The 14,941-nt window shown below is 33.8% G+C and overlaps 1 protein-coding gene across 1 annotated transcript in view; it reads left to right on the forward strand.

Annotated features, from left to right (window-relative positions):
* Window positions 1-6,919: 6,919 nt before the first annotated feature.
* Window positions 6,920-14,941, forward strand: part of LOC133171786 (inositol 1,4,5-trisphosphate receptor type 1-like) — a 65,211-nt gene continuing 57,189 nt past the window's right edge. Inside the window, exon 1 of the mRNA XM_061306587.1 lies at window positions 6,920-7,245. Coding sequence (XP_061162571.1) covers window positions 7,147-7,245 — 99 coding nt within the window. The 5' untranslated portion in view covers window positions 6,920-7,146. The remainder of the gene's footprint in view (window positions 7,246-14,941) is intronic.

The following is a 14,941-nucleotide window of genomic DNA, read 5'->3' on the forward strand; positions in this document are numbered from 1 at the left end:
CTACTATTCGTGAAAAAATTAAAGTACTCCTTCGGGTCAACATCTATTTTAGCTCACCTGAACGGAGGTTAGGATGGGTTACCATAGGGATTAAAATTTACAGGGGAAAGGATTGAAATAAAATCTTTAATTATAAAATATCTTTCTAAACTACCACTGGACTATGATTCAAATCATGACCCCTAGGGTGGATGTAAAATAGGGTTTTAAAGTTTAACATGAGAATATGAAGGGTTTTTTTTAAACAAATATTTGTTGAAAGTAGCAGGGTCAAATAAATTTATATATACTTGTATTTGCAAACGTGTCCTTGTTGTGTTGATTCATGTTTTTTTTTTAATTTTAAAAATCAAATTATGAACCCTTGGGTGAAGATGAGGCTAAAATCAGGGATAAAATTTTACATAACGCAAATATAACTTTAAAATAAACATCGAAGACAGCAAGGTCTTGTGAGTCATATTGATATTGAAGAATCCCAAAGGATGTATGGATTCAATTTAGGTTGTTTCGACCCCTTTGGGCCACAATAAAGAGTAGAAAAAAATTACCTAGGAATAAAGAGGAATCAAATCTTGTGAAAATCATCTGATAAAGACAGTGGCGGATCAAGAAATTTCATCAGGAGGAAAGAGCAGTTCAAGGATTTTTTTTTTAACCAAAAACAACAACAACAGATAAGCAAAACAAAATTTTGGAAAATTTGTCCAAACTCGAAAATCCTATTCCGTAAAAAAAAGTGTGTGTGTGTGTGGGGGGGGGGGGGGTGATGAAGACTTTTTCTACACAATATTTTTTTCTGAATCAGCCGTGATATAAATGCTGAACATTATGTGGGGATAACATTGAGAATACAGTTGAACTTCGGTATCTCGAACACCGATATCTGGAATGCCAAGGATATGTCGAAGTAGTTTGGAAGTCCCAATCACATAATTATTCCTTAAGTATTTTACCCTTGATATCTCGAATCTTCAGATATCTCCAAGTTTTTCTCTGCCCCATGGAGGTCGAGATAACGATGTTTGACTGTATATACAAGTTAAATAAACGATATCTACATAGCCAAAAAAACCTCAGACGGGGGCTGGGGGGTTGGCTGTCGATGCTAGATCCGCCTTTGGAAGAACAGGTAGACAAAATTTACAGTGGTAAGTGGTGTGATCTTTGGGCTTCATTTTGAAAATTGGAAAATGGACTTTGTCTAAAAGATTGTTTCTAGACCAATGCATTAAAGTTATTCTTCATCATGAGAAAAAGACTGAGATGAAAAAAAAATTATTGTTCAGAGTGATTCTGAATGTAAACCAGATGTCATATAATTTCTTTTAGATGTGAGGTCTTCTGTATACATGGTGCTGTCCATTATCTGTTAATTTCTCGAATGTAAAAAAATCACAATAATGACAATAATGCTGCGTGCTTAGTGGTAATGCTCAAGAAGGGTGCCTGTGGCCTCTTTGATCATTAGGGAGTTTTTATGATCTGTTGAGTGAAGCTTTTTCACTTGTGTCAGAAGCCTGAATATGTTCATTGACGTATCTCTTGCCATTGTAAGACAACCTTTTTGCTTCAAATGTTGCGGTCAATATACGTCTATAGCAAACAATACGCATAAATGGATTACGTGCTTAAAAGAAAGTCATATTTTGTCCTCAATGAAGTTCAAACTAATGAAATATCACCTGGATACCCCGAAATACGGATAGAACGAAGCAACTCTGGCTGTCTGTAATTACTTCGATATAATTATTTCTCTGTCCTCGCTTAGTGGTTGGAACGTTTCGTTCCTTACGTCGCGGGTTCGAATCCTATTGCGGGACGTGGAGACTGTCCCTCGGATGAGATATTGTATAAACCGAGGTCCCGTGTCGCAGTTAATACTGACACAAAAAAAAAACAAGATGTGTTTGTGAAACACTGATGCCCCCGTATGGCAACTAAAATCGAAGGTTAAACTTTCTCTAACGCAAATCAAATATGCTCTGGCACCCATAGTAAGGTCTTGTACCGAGGAATATACCTGTGAAATGAGAAAGCCCTAGCAGAAACCATTGAAAAGATATGGAAAAGTTAAAGTTTTTCAAAAGTAAGTCAAACATCAAGGTAAAGGTCAAATCGTCAAAATTAATGGCGCCCAATGAAAAGCCTTCTCACAAGAAATACACATGTGAAATATGAAAGCCCTAGCACCAACCGTTTAAAAGATATGGCCAAAGTTAAAGATTTTCAAAAGTATAACAAACTCCAAGGTCAAGGTCAGTGGGCTATAATTGTTGGTATCTGAAGGAAGGGCTTATCACAAGGATTACACAGGTGAAAAAATAAAAGCCAAAACACCAACTGTTCAAAAGTTATGGCCAAGGTTAAAGTTTTCCAAAAGTAGGTCAAACTCCAAGGTCAAAGGGTTAAAGTTGTTGATATCCAAAAAAGATCTTGTCACAAGCATTACACATGTGAAGTATGAAAGCCCTAGCACCAACCATTCAAAAGTTACAGCCAATGTTAAAGTTTTTCAAAAGTAGGTCAAACTCCAAGGTCAAGGTCAAAGGGTCAAAGTGGTTGGTATCCAAAGGAAGGTTTTGTCACAAGGATTACACATGTGAAGTATGAAGGCCCTAGCACCAAGCGTTCAGAAGTTATGGCCAAGGTTAAAGTTGGGTAAAATTTAATAAAACTGGGTCAAACTTCAAGGTCAAAAGGTCAAATATGATGGTACCCAAAGAAAGGTCTTGTTACAAGGAATACACATGTGAAATATGAAAGCCATAGCTCCAACTAATCAAGTTATAAGCAATATTAAAGTTTTTGCGGACAAACAGACAGACAGACAGGGTAAAAACTATATACCCCCGAATCTTCGATACGGGGGCATAAAAACAAGTGCTAACTGATGAATGGCCATGAGTGCCGAGCACATGTCTCATTTGAAGTCCTCCACTGGAAACTGGTCGTATCCCAGCATGAGTGAAAAATTCTCGCAAACATTTCCTGAATAAAACATCAAGGGTCATTGAATAATCTTTTTTATTACTGTTCTTTTGGGTTCTTAAATCTTCGAGGTATTTTTGCAAAATGCATATTTTTCACAGAGCTTTTACATGTAACATTGCTAATGGTGTGTAGCATGTGGTATACTTGTTCCACAAACACTGTAATCATTGTATATACATTATAACATTAGAGCTAAAAAAAAATTATATAAATACATGTATCACAATACGTGTCTTTAAATATTTTATACACATGACATGGATGAACAGGCGGGGCGCTCCAGGCGCGCGCCCCTTATAAAACAGCCAAAAAGTATTTGATTGTATGTTGTTTTACGTCCACTCGAGAATTTTTCACTCATATAAAGACGTCACCATATACCGGTGAAGGTCTTCAAATTTAGACATTTACTAGGTACTCGGGGCTATTGAGCAGTGAGGGTTTCTTATCGTGCCAACGCCTACCGTGACGCAGGACCCCCAACTTTCACTTCAAAGTGCCGAGCTCTTGGCGAAATTAAATCAACTCCCCGTTTCAAATTGTAAATGATTAATTGTATTGGGTATTTACTTACACTATCTAGTATATTGGCAATATAATATACACTTCAATGTAGTTGACAGATGAACAACCCGAATATGTAAATTTGTGACCCTGAGATGGGCGATACGTATATGAAATTAGACTGAACATGACTTGACGGGTTGGTGGTAGGTCGGGTTATATAGAAATTCAATTCTCCTGTGTGTTGATTTAGCAGAAACTGGATTTTTTATTCGGTTACAGAAAACAAGAGATAAGTTGTAGAAAACCTTTTCTTCATTTTCAAATAATAAAAAAGCTTTTCTCGTTTCATACTAGCATTCTCTGCACTCTGAACTTTGCTACACATCATTCATCATTGCAAAATGGCAATTGATTCATAAACCACATTGCTTTTTTTCTAAACGGACGTAAAACGTAAAAATTTTGTGTATAAAAATGTCACTATCATATGAGAATATGACACTCTGCATATCCCTTATTGTTCTTGCGTTTTAGCGAAGAGGAGCACAATCAACTGGTCACGGCCGAGTAGTGGAAATATTTATGGCATTTGTCTAATTAAGTTGCTTCCTACGCGTAATTGGTTTAGCTGCAGGGGTTGAATCTGCAAAGCCTTCTGATATAAGAACGGCAAATTAATAATGAGTAATCAATTAATCCTATTTAAGCCCTACTTCCAACATAACTCTCTGTTAATTGTTGATTTTGAAATTTTCTAGGGGGAAAATGATTTTCTTTTCTTTTTTTTTTTTTTTTTTTTTTGGTTGTTCGATGGTTTATCAAGGTTTCACTCGTATTAAATATCAGTACAAGTTAGACTTATTCATCTGTGAATCAAATAAATGGAATTTCTCAATTTATTCCATAAAAGATCTTTGTTTTTTCGTATGATTTATGCATATATTAAAATTAGGACAACTACTTTTGCAACGTTAATCAACATGATTTTTCCTTTCAATAAAACTGAAGCTTAAAATGGATCCGTGTTTTTGCCAAGTGCTGTTTATTAAGTCGTGCATAATTTGCTTTCAGTAATGTATTTAATGTTCTTTACAATATTTTATTTAGACCATTTTAATCTGTAGCAAGGGGATCTTGCAAAATTAATAGTTTTAAATAATTTATTTTCTATAATATTCACAGTTTTGTAATCAAATACTGCTTTTTAAGTTTTCCCTGATAAAGCTCCCTGGACCCCAATGTTTACCCCGTACAGTCTGGGTAAACATTAAACAGAAGATTAAAAGATTCAATAAATGTTTTAAGATAATACATTCCGTAAGCCTGGAATCCTTAGAAAAAACAGAAGAAAATGCAGATTATTCTTTGGTGGCAGGAGATAGTTTCGTACTTAACTCTCCCTTCAAATTTCTTTAAAAACTGAAATATCTTCTATTTGTTGTATTTTATGTAAAAATATAAATAGACATGGGCAGTGTAGCAGAGTGCTTGCTGAAAAAAAATGATGTGCATCATGTAGCTTAGCATATACAGAGCTGTAAATTCGAAACTAAGACATGCTGTCAATTGTTGAGGAAAAGTAGGGCTAAGAAGAAGCTAGGTCTGTATCTCAGAAGGAAGGCAAATGGACCCAGATCAACTGGTGAATTTTCATTAAGGCAAGCATTGATCTTCGGAATGCTGGGAGTTTCATCCCTCTCGCCCGGGACTGAGGTGGACTGTATGGGTTGATGTCTGTCTGTAAACTCTTCACATTTTCAACTTCTTTTCAAAAACCACCGGGTCAGTTTTAACCAAAGTTGGTACAAAGCATCCTTGGGTAAAGGGGAGTTTGAATTGTTAAAAAAAAAGGCCAAGCCCCTTTCAAGGAGAGATAATCAAGAAAAGACAAAAAGGGTGGGGTCATTAAAATTCTTCTCAAGAACAACTGGGCCAGAAAAGGGGAAACATATGTGAAAGCTTCCTAAGGTAGTATAGATTTCAAATTTACATTGTTCAAATCATGGTCCCTGGGGTTAGGGTGGGGTCACAATAGGGAATCAAAGTTTTACATTGAAATACATTGAAAAAAAATCTTTAAAAATATTCTTCTCAAGAACCACAGGGTCAGAAAAGGTGAAACTTATGTGGAAGCTTCCCGAGGAAGTGTAGAATTTATTTTTTTTTTTTTTTTCAAATCATGGTCCCCGGGGTAGGATGGGGCCAGAATAGGGAATCAAAGTATTACAAGGGGTAAAATCTGATGAAAAACAGCAGGGCCAAAGTGACTCAGGTGAGTGTCGTGATCCATGGGGCTCTTGTTCATATTTAAAACTTCTGTCGTATTAAACATTCTGTCTTAACTCAAAGAGAATTTTGTTGACCCAGACTTGTTAGTGGCAAATAGAACTGCACTCAAAAGACCCAATGTGCTTATTAATCAAACAGGGAGTTATGGATAACTCGTCGATGTTTTTCTAATTAAAAGAATAAACCCATAATGCAATAAAAACTCTCGGGGATTCTTTCAAAGGTCCAAAATCATAATCATCGGCACCCTCCACCGACAATCGGACGCAATCTCGATGGTTAAAAGACTGACGGTTTCTTTCATTTCGCTTCAGAACAAACAACCAATAATAGAAGAGCAAATTAATAACAAATTGCAACAACAGTAAATCGTTGTAAATTTGAGAGGTTGCTTGGTTACAAGATTACTTCCGGTTCTCATTTTAAAAAATCGGAAAGTATTTGACACCACTCATTTTTTTTTCTCTGATGTAATTCAATTCTAGTAATCTTTGCGAAAAAGTTATTGTATAAAAACGGAATTCCAGCATGCCATGTTTCTGCATAATGCTTAGATGTGATGTGGCCACATATGACATGACAACTCGATTTTGTGTGTCCTTCCAACCTTTTACTGATACTTTAGTATTTAAGATACGACATTCTGGTTGTCTTGGTTGTCAGTATTATCCTACTAGCATTCTAGAACCTAGGTTTCATGTAAATAGGTCGTACAATACTATACATGTAAACCTTGTATTAACTACTAGAAGATGGTGACAACCATGACATGAAATTTCCGCATCTTTGATGGATGAATTTTAAAAAAAAGTTCTAATTACACGAAGATTTGGAGTAAGATTAGATAAACACTATTCTGACATCGACGATTGAGTTGTCAAAATACAGATGTAAAGTTATTAACAAACAATAAAGTTAAACTTTTTGACACATTGAGACCTATGTATGATATTTTATCTCATCTTGCTCATGAAAATGTCAAAACTTCAAAGGCATGTGAGGAAAGAAATATTGGATTGGGTCAGAAACCGATTATATACTGTAACAGAGGGTTAATGACAAACACTTGTGTCCAGTGGTGGAGCGGAAGTGATGACTCCCCTTGATTTTATTTATGTTTTGAAGTCATTTATCCAATTATCAGTGCTGCAGTTCATATTGGTGTTGGTTATCCGACTCTAAATCTGACGTCTGATTCCCTCGGAGCGTGGAAGTTATTACTGTGGTGTGGATACAAATAACTAATGGCGGACATTATAGATATCTGTGATTCGAAACTGAAATTCTGTCTGTGGATTTTCTACCCAATGCTCTAATTTGAAATAATGTCTATATGTTCTCCATACTTCTGTAACTATGTTAATTCGACGAAAGAAAAAGAAAGTCTGCAACGCCGACGCCGAAATTTCATTTTGGGACAGGCTTTTCCGGAAAAGAATTCTGAAATGGGTTAAAGTAAGTAGTTCTTTCTGTCAGACTGTATTAATTAGAGCAAGAATGCTTTGATATCAGTTTTTCCTTTCCATTGTTGTTATGCCCCCATTACGGAGATGCAGGTCTTTAAAATAAATATTGTGGTTTGATTGGCACGTGACACTTTTTTCTGCAAGTCATTATCATAATGGCAGTTCAGATCTATGGATGACCTGACAGATATTAATTTTTATTATCCTTTGTCAGGAATGCATACTTACAGTTTTTATTAAATTTATATTTTATTAAATCCAGTAAATTTAAGTACGATATATACCAGTATATCTAATATAAATGCTAAGATAACATTCGAATTGAACTTGAAAAATAAACTGCTCTTTTATGTATTTGATTTCTAACAAAACAGTAATTTGTATCGACACACTGGATGCAATATGATTAATCTGGATTATTGATATTTACTATACAATATGCCCCGTTACCACATAATTATTGACATGTTTAGTAAACATGATACACATATATTTAATATATAAATTGCTTGTATAATAAACTTTTGATTTCTAATAAACATTAATTTGTATCAACAAACTTAATGTTATATAATTATTCCGGATTATTGATATTTACATAATATGCCTAGAATTCATTTACGTTTTGACACACAATCTAAACAGTAGAAAAAAGAGTTTTAAACGTGAATCCTGTTTATGTTATCAGGAAAAACAGATATTATGTAACGTGTAGATCTGCCTATGTTGTTTTTAGCAGTACAAATAAAACATTGTCCCCAGAGAGTCCAGGTTTACCTTTGTAATTATCAGAGATAACATCATTGCATGAAAGTCATGTAGCTGTCAAACCACTGAAATAGCATGACTGTTTTTCAAATTGCCAGTATCCATAAGAATTCTTACACAATTCAGATTAATTAAAAAATAAATAAATATTCGATTCTTTGAGGAATCTATCAACTGGTGTACGATACAACTGTATGCTTTAGAAAAGAAAGACAAAAACACTCTTCACAAAGTTTGCAAAACTCGAATGTTATATGTATACTGCAACGGAACTGGTGATAACTTGATAATCTTTTAATTTTTTTTTTCTTACATGTAGATAATGCCTTTTATTGGTTTATAATGATATATAAGAAAAAAAACTTTTATTTTAATGTGAATGAGCCTCATTTATCTTTTCAAAGTTGTTTTGATACTGTTCTTTGTTTCAATTAAATATCACTTTTCTTTCAGAATAGTTACTGGTCATTGACTGTGAACCTGATTCATTCATTTAGACACATACCCTTATTTTTAAGCAATTAAGAATCTGATGCATCCCTTTTAATGAAGTAAATAAAAAAAGAGAAGTAGACTAGTTTTTGTATATTTGTTCCATATTCATTTCTTCTACGATTGTTTCCTCATATAGCTACTCTCGGCAGCTTCTACACTGTATCTTCAAAATAAAGCAACCCAGTCATCCGGGATGCAATAATGCAAGTTGAGACTCATTATATTCATGACTTTTTGTACGCGAAGCATTTGCCAAATATTGTTCTCATGTTTCAACTTAGTGAACTACAGAACAGGTAGACCTAGTCAGGTTTGCCTTCTAAATATGTAGTATATTTTGAAGTTTCATAAGGAAAATATTTTTTCAAGTTTTACATGTATGTACGTGTATGAGGTAAATTGAATTCAGGTTAAGTTTATGCTTTTGTAGTAATTAAAGTGATAAAGTGAAAAGTATGGAGAGAGTTTGGACTCAATTAGACTTAGGCTGTTGTGAAGTGTTGTCTGATGCCATTCGATGTGCAAGTTTTCAAGTCACCATAGTCACTCGGATGACGTATTGCTATCTCCTTTCGTCTGTCGCACGTCATCAGTTGTGCATCTTCCATTATGTGTTGGTCGCAAACTTTCAAACATTTTCATTTTTCTTCTGTGAAACCGGTCAAACAAATCAACCAATACTGGTATATACATGTAGCATTTCTAGAAAAAGAGAAAGAAAAATTGTAAAATCATATTCTCTGCCTTCCTGGGGTCTGAGGAATGTTACCAAAACCATGAAAATATAATGCAATCTTCAAAAATCCTCTGTTTTACACCCGGGTATCAGGCAGTAAAACTCTTAGAATGGTTATAATAATGTCGTTTACTGATTTTTATTTGAAAATTAAAATAAGTACACGACTATATATAGTCGTTTACTTATTTTAATTTTCAAATAAAAATCAGTAAACGACAATAAGCAATGAGCCCTATACCAAAATTGTGAAAAATTCATGGCCCCTGGTTTCAAGGTTCAGACCTCAGGGTGGGGTTAAGTTTGTCATATATAGAAAATGCGAAATATCTTAGAAAATCTTCTTCAGAACATCTAGCATGGGAACTGGTTGTATGATTATAATGTCCAAAATTTTGAAATTCAAGGCCCATGAGTCCATAGTTCAGGCCTGGAGAGGGGCTTATACATGTAGATGGTCATATAATGAAAATACAAATTACATATTCGAAAATCTTCTTCTTTATTCATGGGCATCTAGGAGGCAAACAATATTCATGATCATAATGATTATTAATCTTGTACCAAAATTATGATTTAACGTGGCCACTAGGTCAGTTATTCAAATCCGATAGAGTGAGACTTAAATGGTCTTTAATTGAAAATATATTACGTTCTTGAAAATCTTTTCTACTCATGGGCTTGAGCAGTCAAACTCTTTCCATGAATATAATAAACACTTAGCCTTCTACCAAAATTGTAAAATCCATGGCCGACGAGCTCGTGGTTCAGGCCCATGGTTCTTTACGCTTTACCCAAAATTTGGATTTTTGTGGCTCATTTATACCAAAATTTTAATATGGAAATACCTTTCATCTTTGAAAATCTTCTTTTACGAAGGACATCTAGTGGGCAAACTGAATATATGATCATAATGGGAAAATAACCCTTTACCAAAATTTAAAAAATGCATGTCCTCTGCATTAAGACGCTAGTTTGGGGCTAAGTTGGTCATACGCATTACAAAACACATTTCCTCTTTGGACATCTTCTTTACTCATCGACATCCTGACAAAATGTTTGCATAATTATGATTGAGATTTAGTCCTCTACTGAAATTATAAATTTCATGGCCCCCTGTCACATGGTTCAGACCGCAGGGTTGGGCTAAGTTGGTCATATTTTGAAAACTCAGTACATCATTGAAAATCGTCATTACTTTTAGATGTTTAGCATCTAAATACGTTTCATGAGTATCTCAAGCAGCTAGCTCTACACAAAATTATAAACTTCATACAGTCAAGGTCTCTAGGAATCAGGTCTCAGGGTGGCCTAAGTTGGTCATAATACGGTTTACCTTGTCTTCTTTACTCCAGAACTTCTGGGAGAAAAGAAACATGAACATGATAATGATCATAGAGTCCTCACCAAACTATAATTTTTGTCACCTGTATATGAAGTATATGAGACCAAAAGGAGTGGTTATAGGTATGTGAAACTCATGATACTCAGGAAACCGTCAAAAACCATGGGCCTCTTGTTACCTTACATTATGTTTGGACTGCATAAACAGTGTTTGAAGGGGATTTTTTTTAAAATTTTCTTTCATTTTTTAGATTGTTTAGGTTATTTTTTGTAACATCCATAACACCTCTTTTTAAATCTTTAAAATGAATCTAAGACGTGCAGAAAAAAGTTGATACCATATTTGGAAAGATGTCATAGTTTACGATTAGTCAGTTTCTAATAATTCACCGGTCGTATAATTTTTTTTTCTCTATTCAAACGTTGCACTACGAAAGCCGGATAGGCTCATTTTTGACAAGACAAAAAAAATATTTAACTCGTTATAACGAGATAACTATCTCGTTATAACGAGTTAGTTATCTCGTTATAACGAATTAGTTATCTCGTTATAACGAGTTAGTATCTCGTTATAACGAGTTAGTATCTCGTTATAACGAGATAATTATCCCGTTCTAACGAGTAAGTTATCTCGTTATAGTTAGTATCTCGTTATAACGAGATAATTATCTCGTTATAACGAGTTAGTTATCTCGTTATAACGAGTTAGTTATCTCGTTATAACGAGTTAGTTATCTCGTTATAACGAGATAATTATCTCCTTATAACGAGTTAGTTATCTCGTTATAACGAGTTAGTTATCTCGTTATAACGAGATAATTATCTCGTTATAACGAGATAAAAATTGATCTTAAGAGTTTATATTTCTGAGTAAAGAATAGACCATTATTTATAGGAAATATACAGAAGCGAGTAGATCAAATTTGTTTGAAGTGTGCGTGATAAAGATTTAATGGAACAACAGCATTCTAGTTTTTTGTGTTATGCCTTTGATTAGTGTTGTTTATTGAAAAGACCGAAGACAAATATACGGAAACTTATGACCGCCTCATGTGTTGTGTTATACCTTAAAATTGCAAAATAGAATTAGTGTCATCTTCAAATGGAATGTATATAACGTCAAAATTTTTTCAACTTGTACAAGGAGATCAGAATAAAATATATATATACTCTGGCTGATTAACTGCCCTGATCAAGTTTTCTTAACTTTGTTAAAATTATGATAATTTTTGCGTAATATTTTGTCGCAATAAAAAATGCATAGAAATAATCCCATTTAACGTCCATATTTTGATAATTTCTTGTCTGTTAACAAGGAATACCAGTTCAATTTTATCGTCTTAAAGGGGCAAGATCAAAATTCAATGTCAGACAAAAAAACTAAATTCACGTTGTTTTTATCACCAATCCCTCCTTCCCCTCAATAATAAATATGATGAATTTCAAGAACAATACTGTACTTATCACTTAATAATTTATATATTTCTTTTGTTTATTAAAAGAAAGAAACATTTTAATTTACCAAAATGGCATGAAATCTCATGTACAATATGTATTTTTGCGTTATTATCAATGTGGTAGAATAAAAAACTTTTGGGGCTCTTTATTCTACGGAAGCCACAATAAAAAGGTGAAGGTCAGCAGGCTGAAATGTAGTGCATGTAGGAATTCACATGCCTCACTTTGACAATAGTAAAAACAGTTGACATTTTTGTGATCCTTTTTGGGTATAGAATGAAAGTTTATTATCTAAAGTTTACAATATGATATGCATTAATTAAGGTGTATTTCAAGCATAAATTATGCCTAAAAATATGTATTGTATAGTGAGACAGGATTTTTGATATTTTCACTCGTGCTTCGCACTCATGAAAATATTAAAAAAATCCTGTCCCACTCGTGAAATGAATTCCATATCAGCTACAAAACATTGAATATCCTCCATTTATTAACCCCCCTCCCCCCCCCCCCCCAAAAAAATCATCAATCTCTTTTTGAATTTAAAATTATATGCTTGCAAAGTATGCATAACAAATATTGTGATGAGGAAAATAATTAATGATATTGCTTCAATGTTGTATTAATAATATACATGACTGTAGTATTAGCCCTATTCGTTGATCAATCCTAAGTAAAAAAAAAACTGAACTGGCTTTGTAAACTCTGTAAACTTTTTTTTTTTTGTTTTGTAAACTCTGGTTTGATGTTTTGTCACCATGTGGTAAACATAAGATCCACCAAATAGACTTGGATCTCAAATAGGTCTACGTGAATCTCCACAGCTTGGACCCCCCCCCCCCCCGGAAAAAATATAAATAGTGAGTCATGACAGAATATTAGATAAAATGTCAATTAATATCAGCAGATCAGAAGATCAGATCTAACGTCTTATTACTTAGAAGGATGTAATATCATTTTTGCTTTATCATTCCTAATCATCGTGGACAATCTGCATAAGCTTAGTCACAAAGTTCAAGGCGAGGAAGGGGTGGGGGAGGGGGGGGGGTAAACCAAGTAAAATATTTGACAAGCAAAAAAAAAACAACAACAAAAAAAAAAACAAAAACAAAAACAAAAAACAAAAGAGATTTGATATTCCAACTACGAGTATTCGCCATTATTTTCGAGAGATATTTACTCAGGTAAAAAAAAAATCTGGAGAAAGGGGCACAAAGATACTCTTGACCGCCCCCTTTTCAGAAAAGGTGGTGGGGACATTAGCCCCCTATTACTACGCCTATAATCTAACTGCTGATGTCTCACCATCCACCTTCATCAAAACATTTCTGAATCTCAAAAATAACATATTTATCACACTGTAATCGTATATATTATATGTTGCATAAACGCGTGCGATATGTTGCACTTATATTGTCTCTGATATTTAATTTTAGCGGTATAGAAATTGATACATGAAAGTGTATAAGTCGTCGAAAACATGTCGAAATAGTGTCATTCATCAGAAATGGTTGTCATAAATAAATTGCTAAAGTTTAAAGCAAGTATATTTGGCAATATTTTTTAAAGAAAAATATCGCGTCCTAATGCAACAATTTGAGGAGGCGTTCACGAATTAATGTGTAAATGTGTTCGCTAAGAGTTGCTATACTTATCAAAATATGATTATTGACAGCGAGATAGTTCAAGATTTAATCATAAGTAAACCCCAGAGCAAATTAAATTTTCAACCATTAATCAGTTGTTCAAGTCAAATTTGACCGATAGTTACTAGCTAAAAATTCAGTGGCATTAAAACTATACAGCTATTTTTATTTCTATATTGCTATTAAATCTTAAAATAAAGAGAAAACTATGTCGTTATAACGAGATAACTAACTCGTTATAACGAGATAATTATCTCGTTATAACGAGATAACTAACTCGTTATAACGAGATACTAACTCGTTATAACGAGTTAGCTATCTCGTTATAACGAGATAATTATCTCGTTATAACGAGATACTAACTCGTTATAACGAGATACTAACTCGTTATAACGAGATAACTAATTCGTTATAACGAGATAACTAACTCGTTATAACGAGATAATTATCTTGTTATAACGAGATACTAACTCGTTATAACGAGATACTAACTCGTTATAACGAGATAACTATCTCGTTATAACGAGTTAATTTTTTTTTATCTTGTCAAAAATGAGCCTATCCGGCTTTCGTATTGCACAATGTTATGCACTATCTTTAAAATCAAGGCTGATGTCATCAAAAGTGTCTATAAATGGAACCTCGGCTAGCATAGAGAACATAATAAACATTAATTGCACAAAATTTCAAAATAAATACATCGCTAATATCTTTACCTGTTGATCTGACCTTCTGTGACCTCGTGGGTGGGGGCACCTGTTTTATGCAACGGTAATGTTTCTTGATCATCCTTGCATTAGATCACCTACATACGGTGAACGCATGTTGTCTTATGGCTCCCGAGATTCTCAAAGAAATTTACATCGTATGAAATATGTGAAGCAGTTACTTCTAAGTATTAATCATAAAAGAGTTGCACGGTTTTATGCGGGTCTTGAAGTGAAGGTAAAAAAGATACAAAATTCGCTTTCATCAAATCAACGAAGTTTTATTAAGTCGTCGTTTATTAGTTTGTATGTGTGTGTGTGTGTGTGTGTTTTTTAATTATTATTATTTAGATTGTTCCTAAATTACCTGAATTATAAATAAAATACTCCAAAAAAATCCAAGTGAGCAAATTGCTTTGTCAATATGGATGTGTTATAAACTTGATTATACTTAGAAACAAGATGTGTTCGATACTCCCGTATGGCAGAAGTTAAAATTTCTCAAATTCAAGTCAAGCTCCAAGTTCAAGA

Source organism: Saccostrea echinata, unplaced genomic scaffold, assembly GCF_033153115.1.
Source record: "Saccostrea echinata isolate AGI-Se365-2 ecotype Australia unplaced genomic scaffold, CSIRO_AGI_Sech_v1 ptg000054l, whole genome shotgun sequence".
NCBI lineage: Eukaryota > Metazoa > Mollusca > Bivalvia > Ostreida > Ostreidae > Saccostrea > Saccostrea echinata.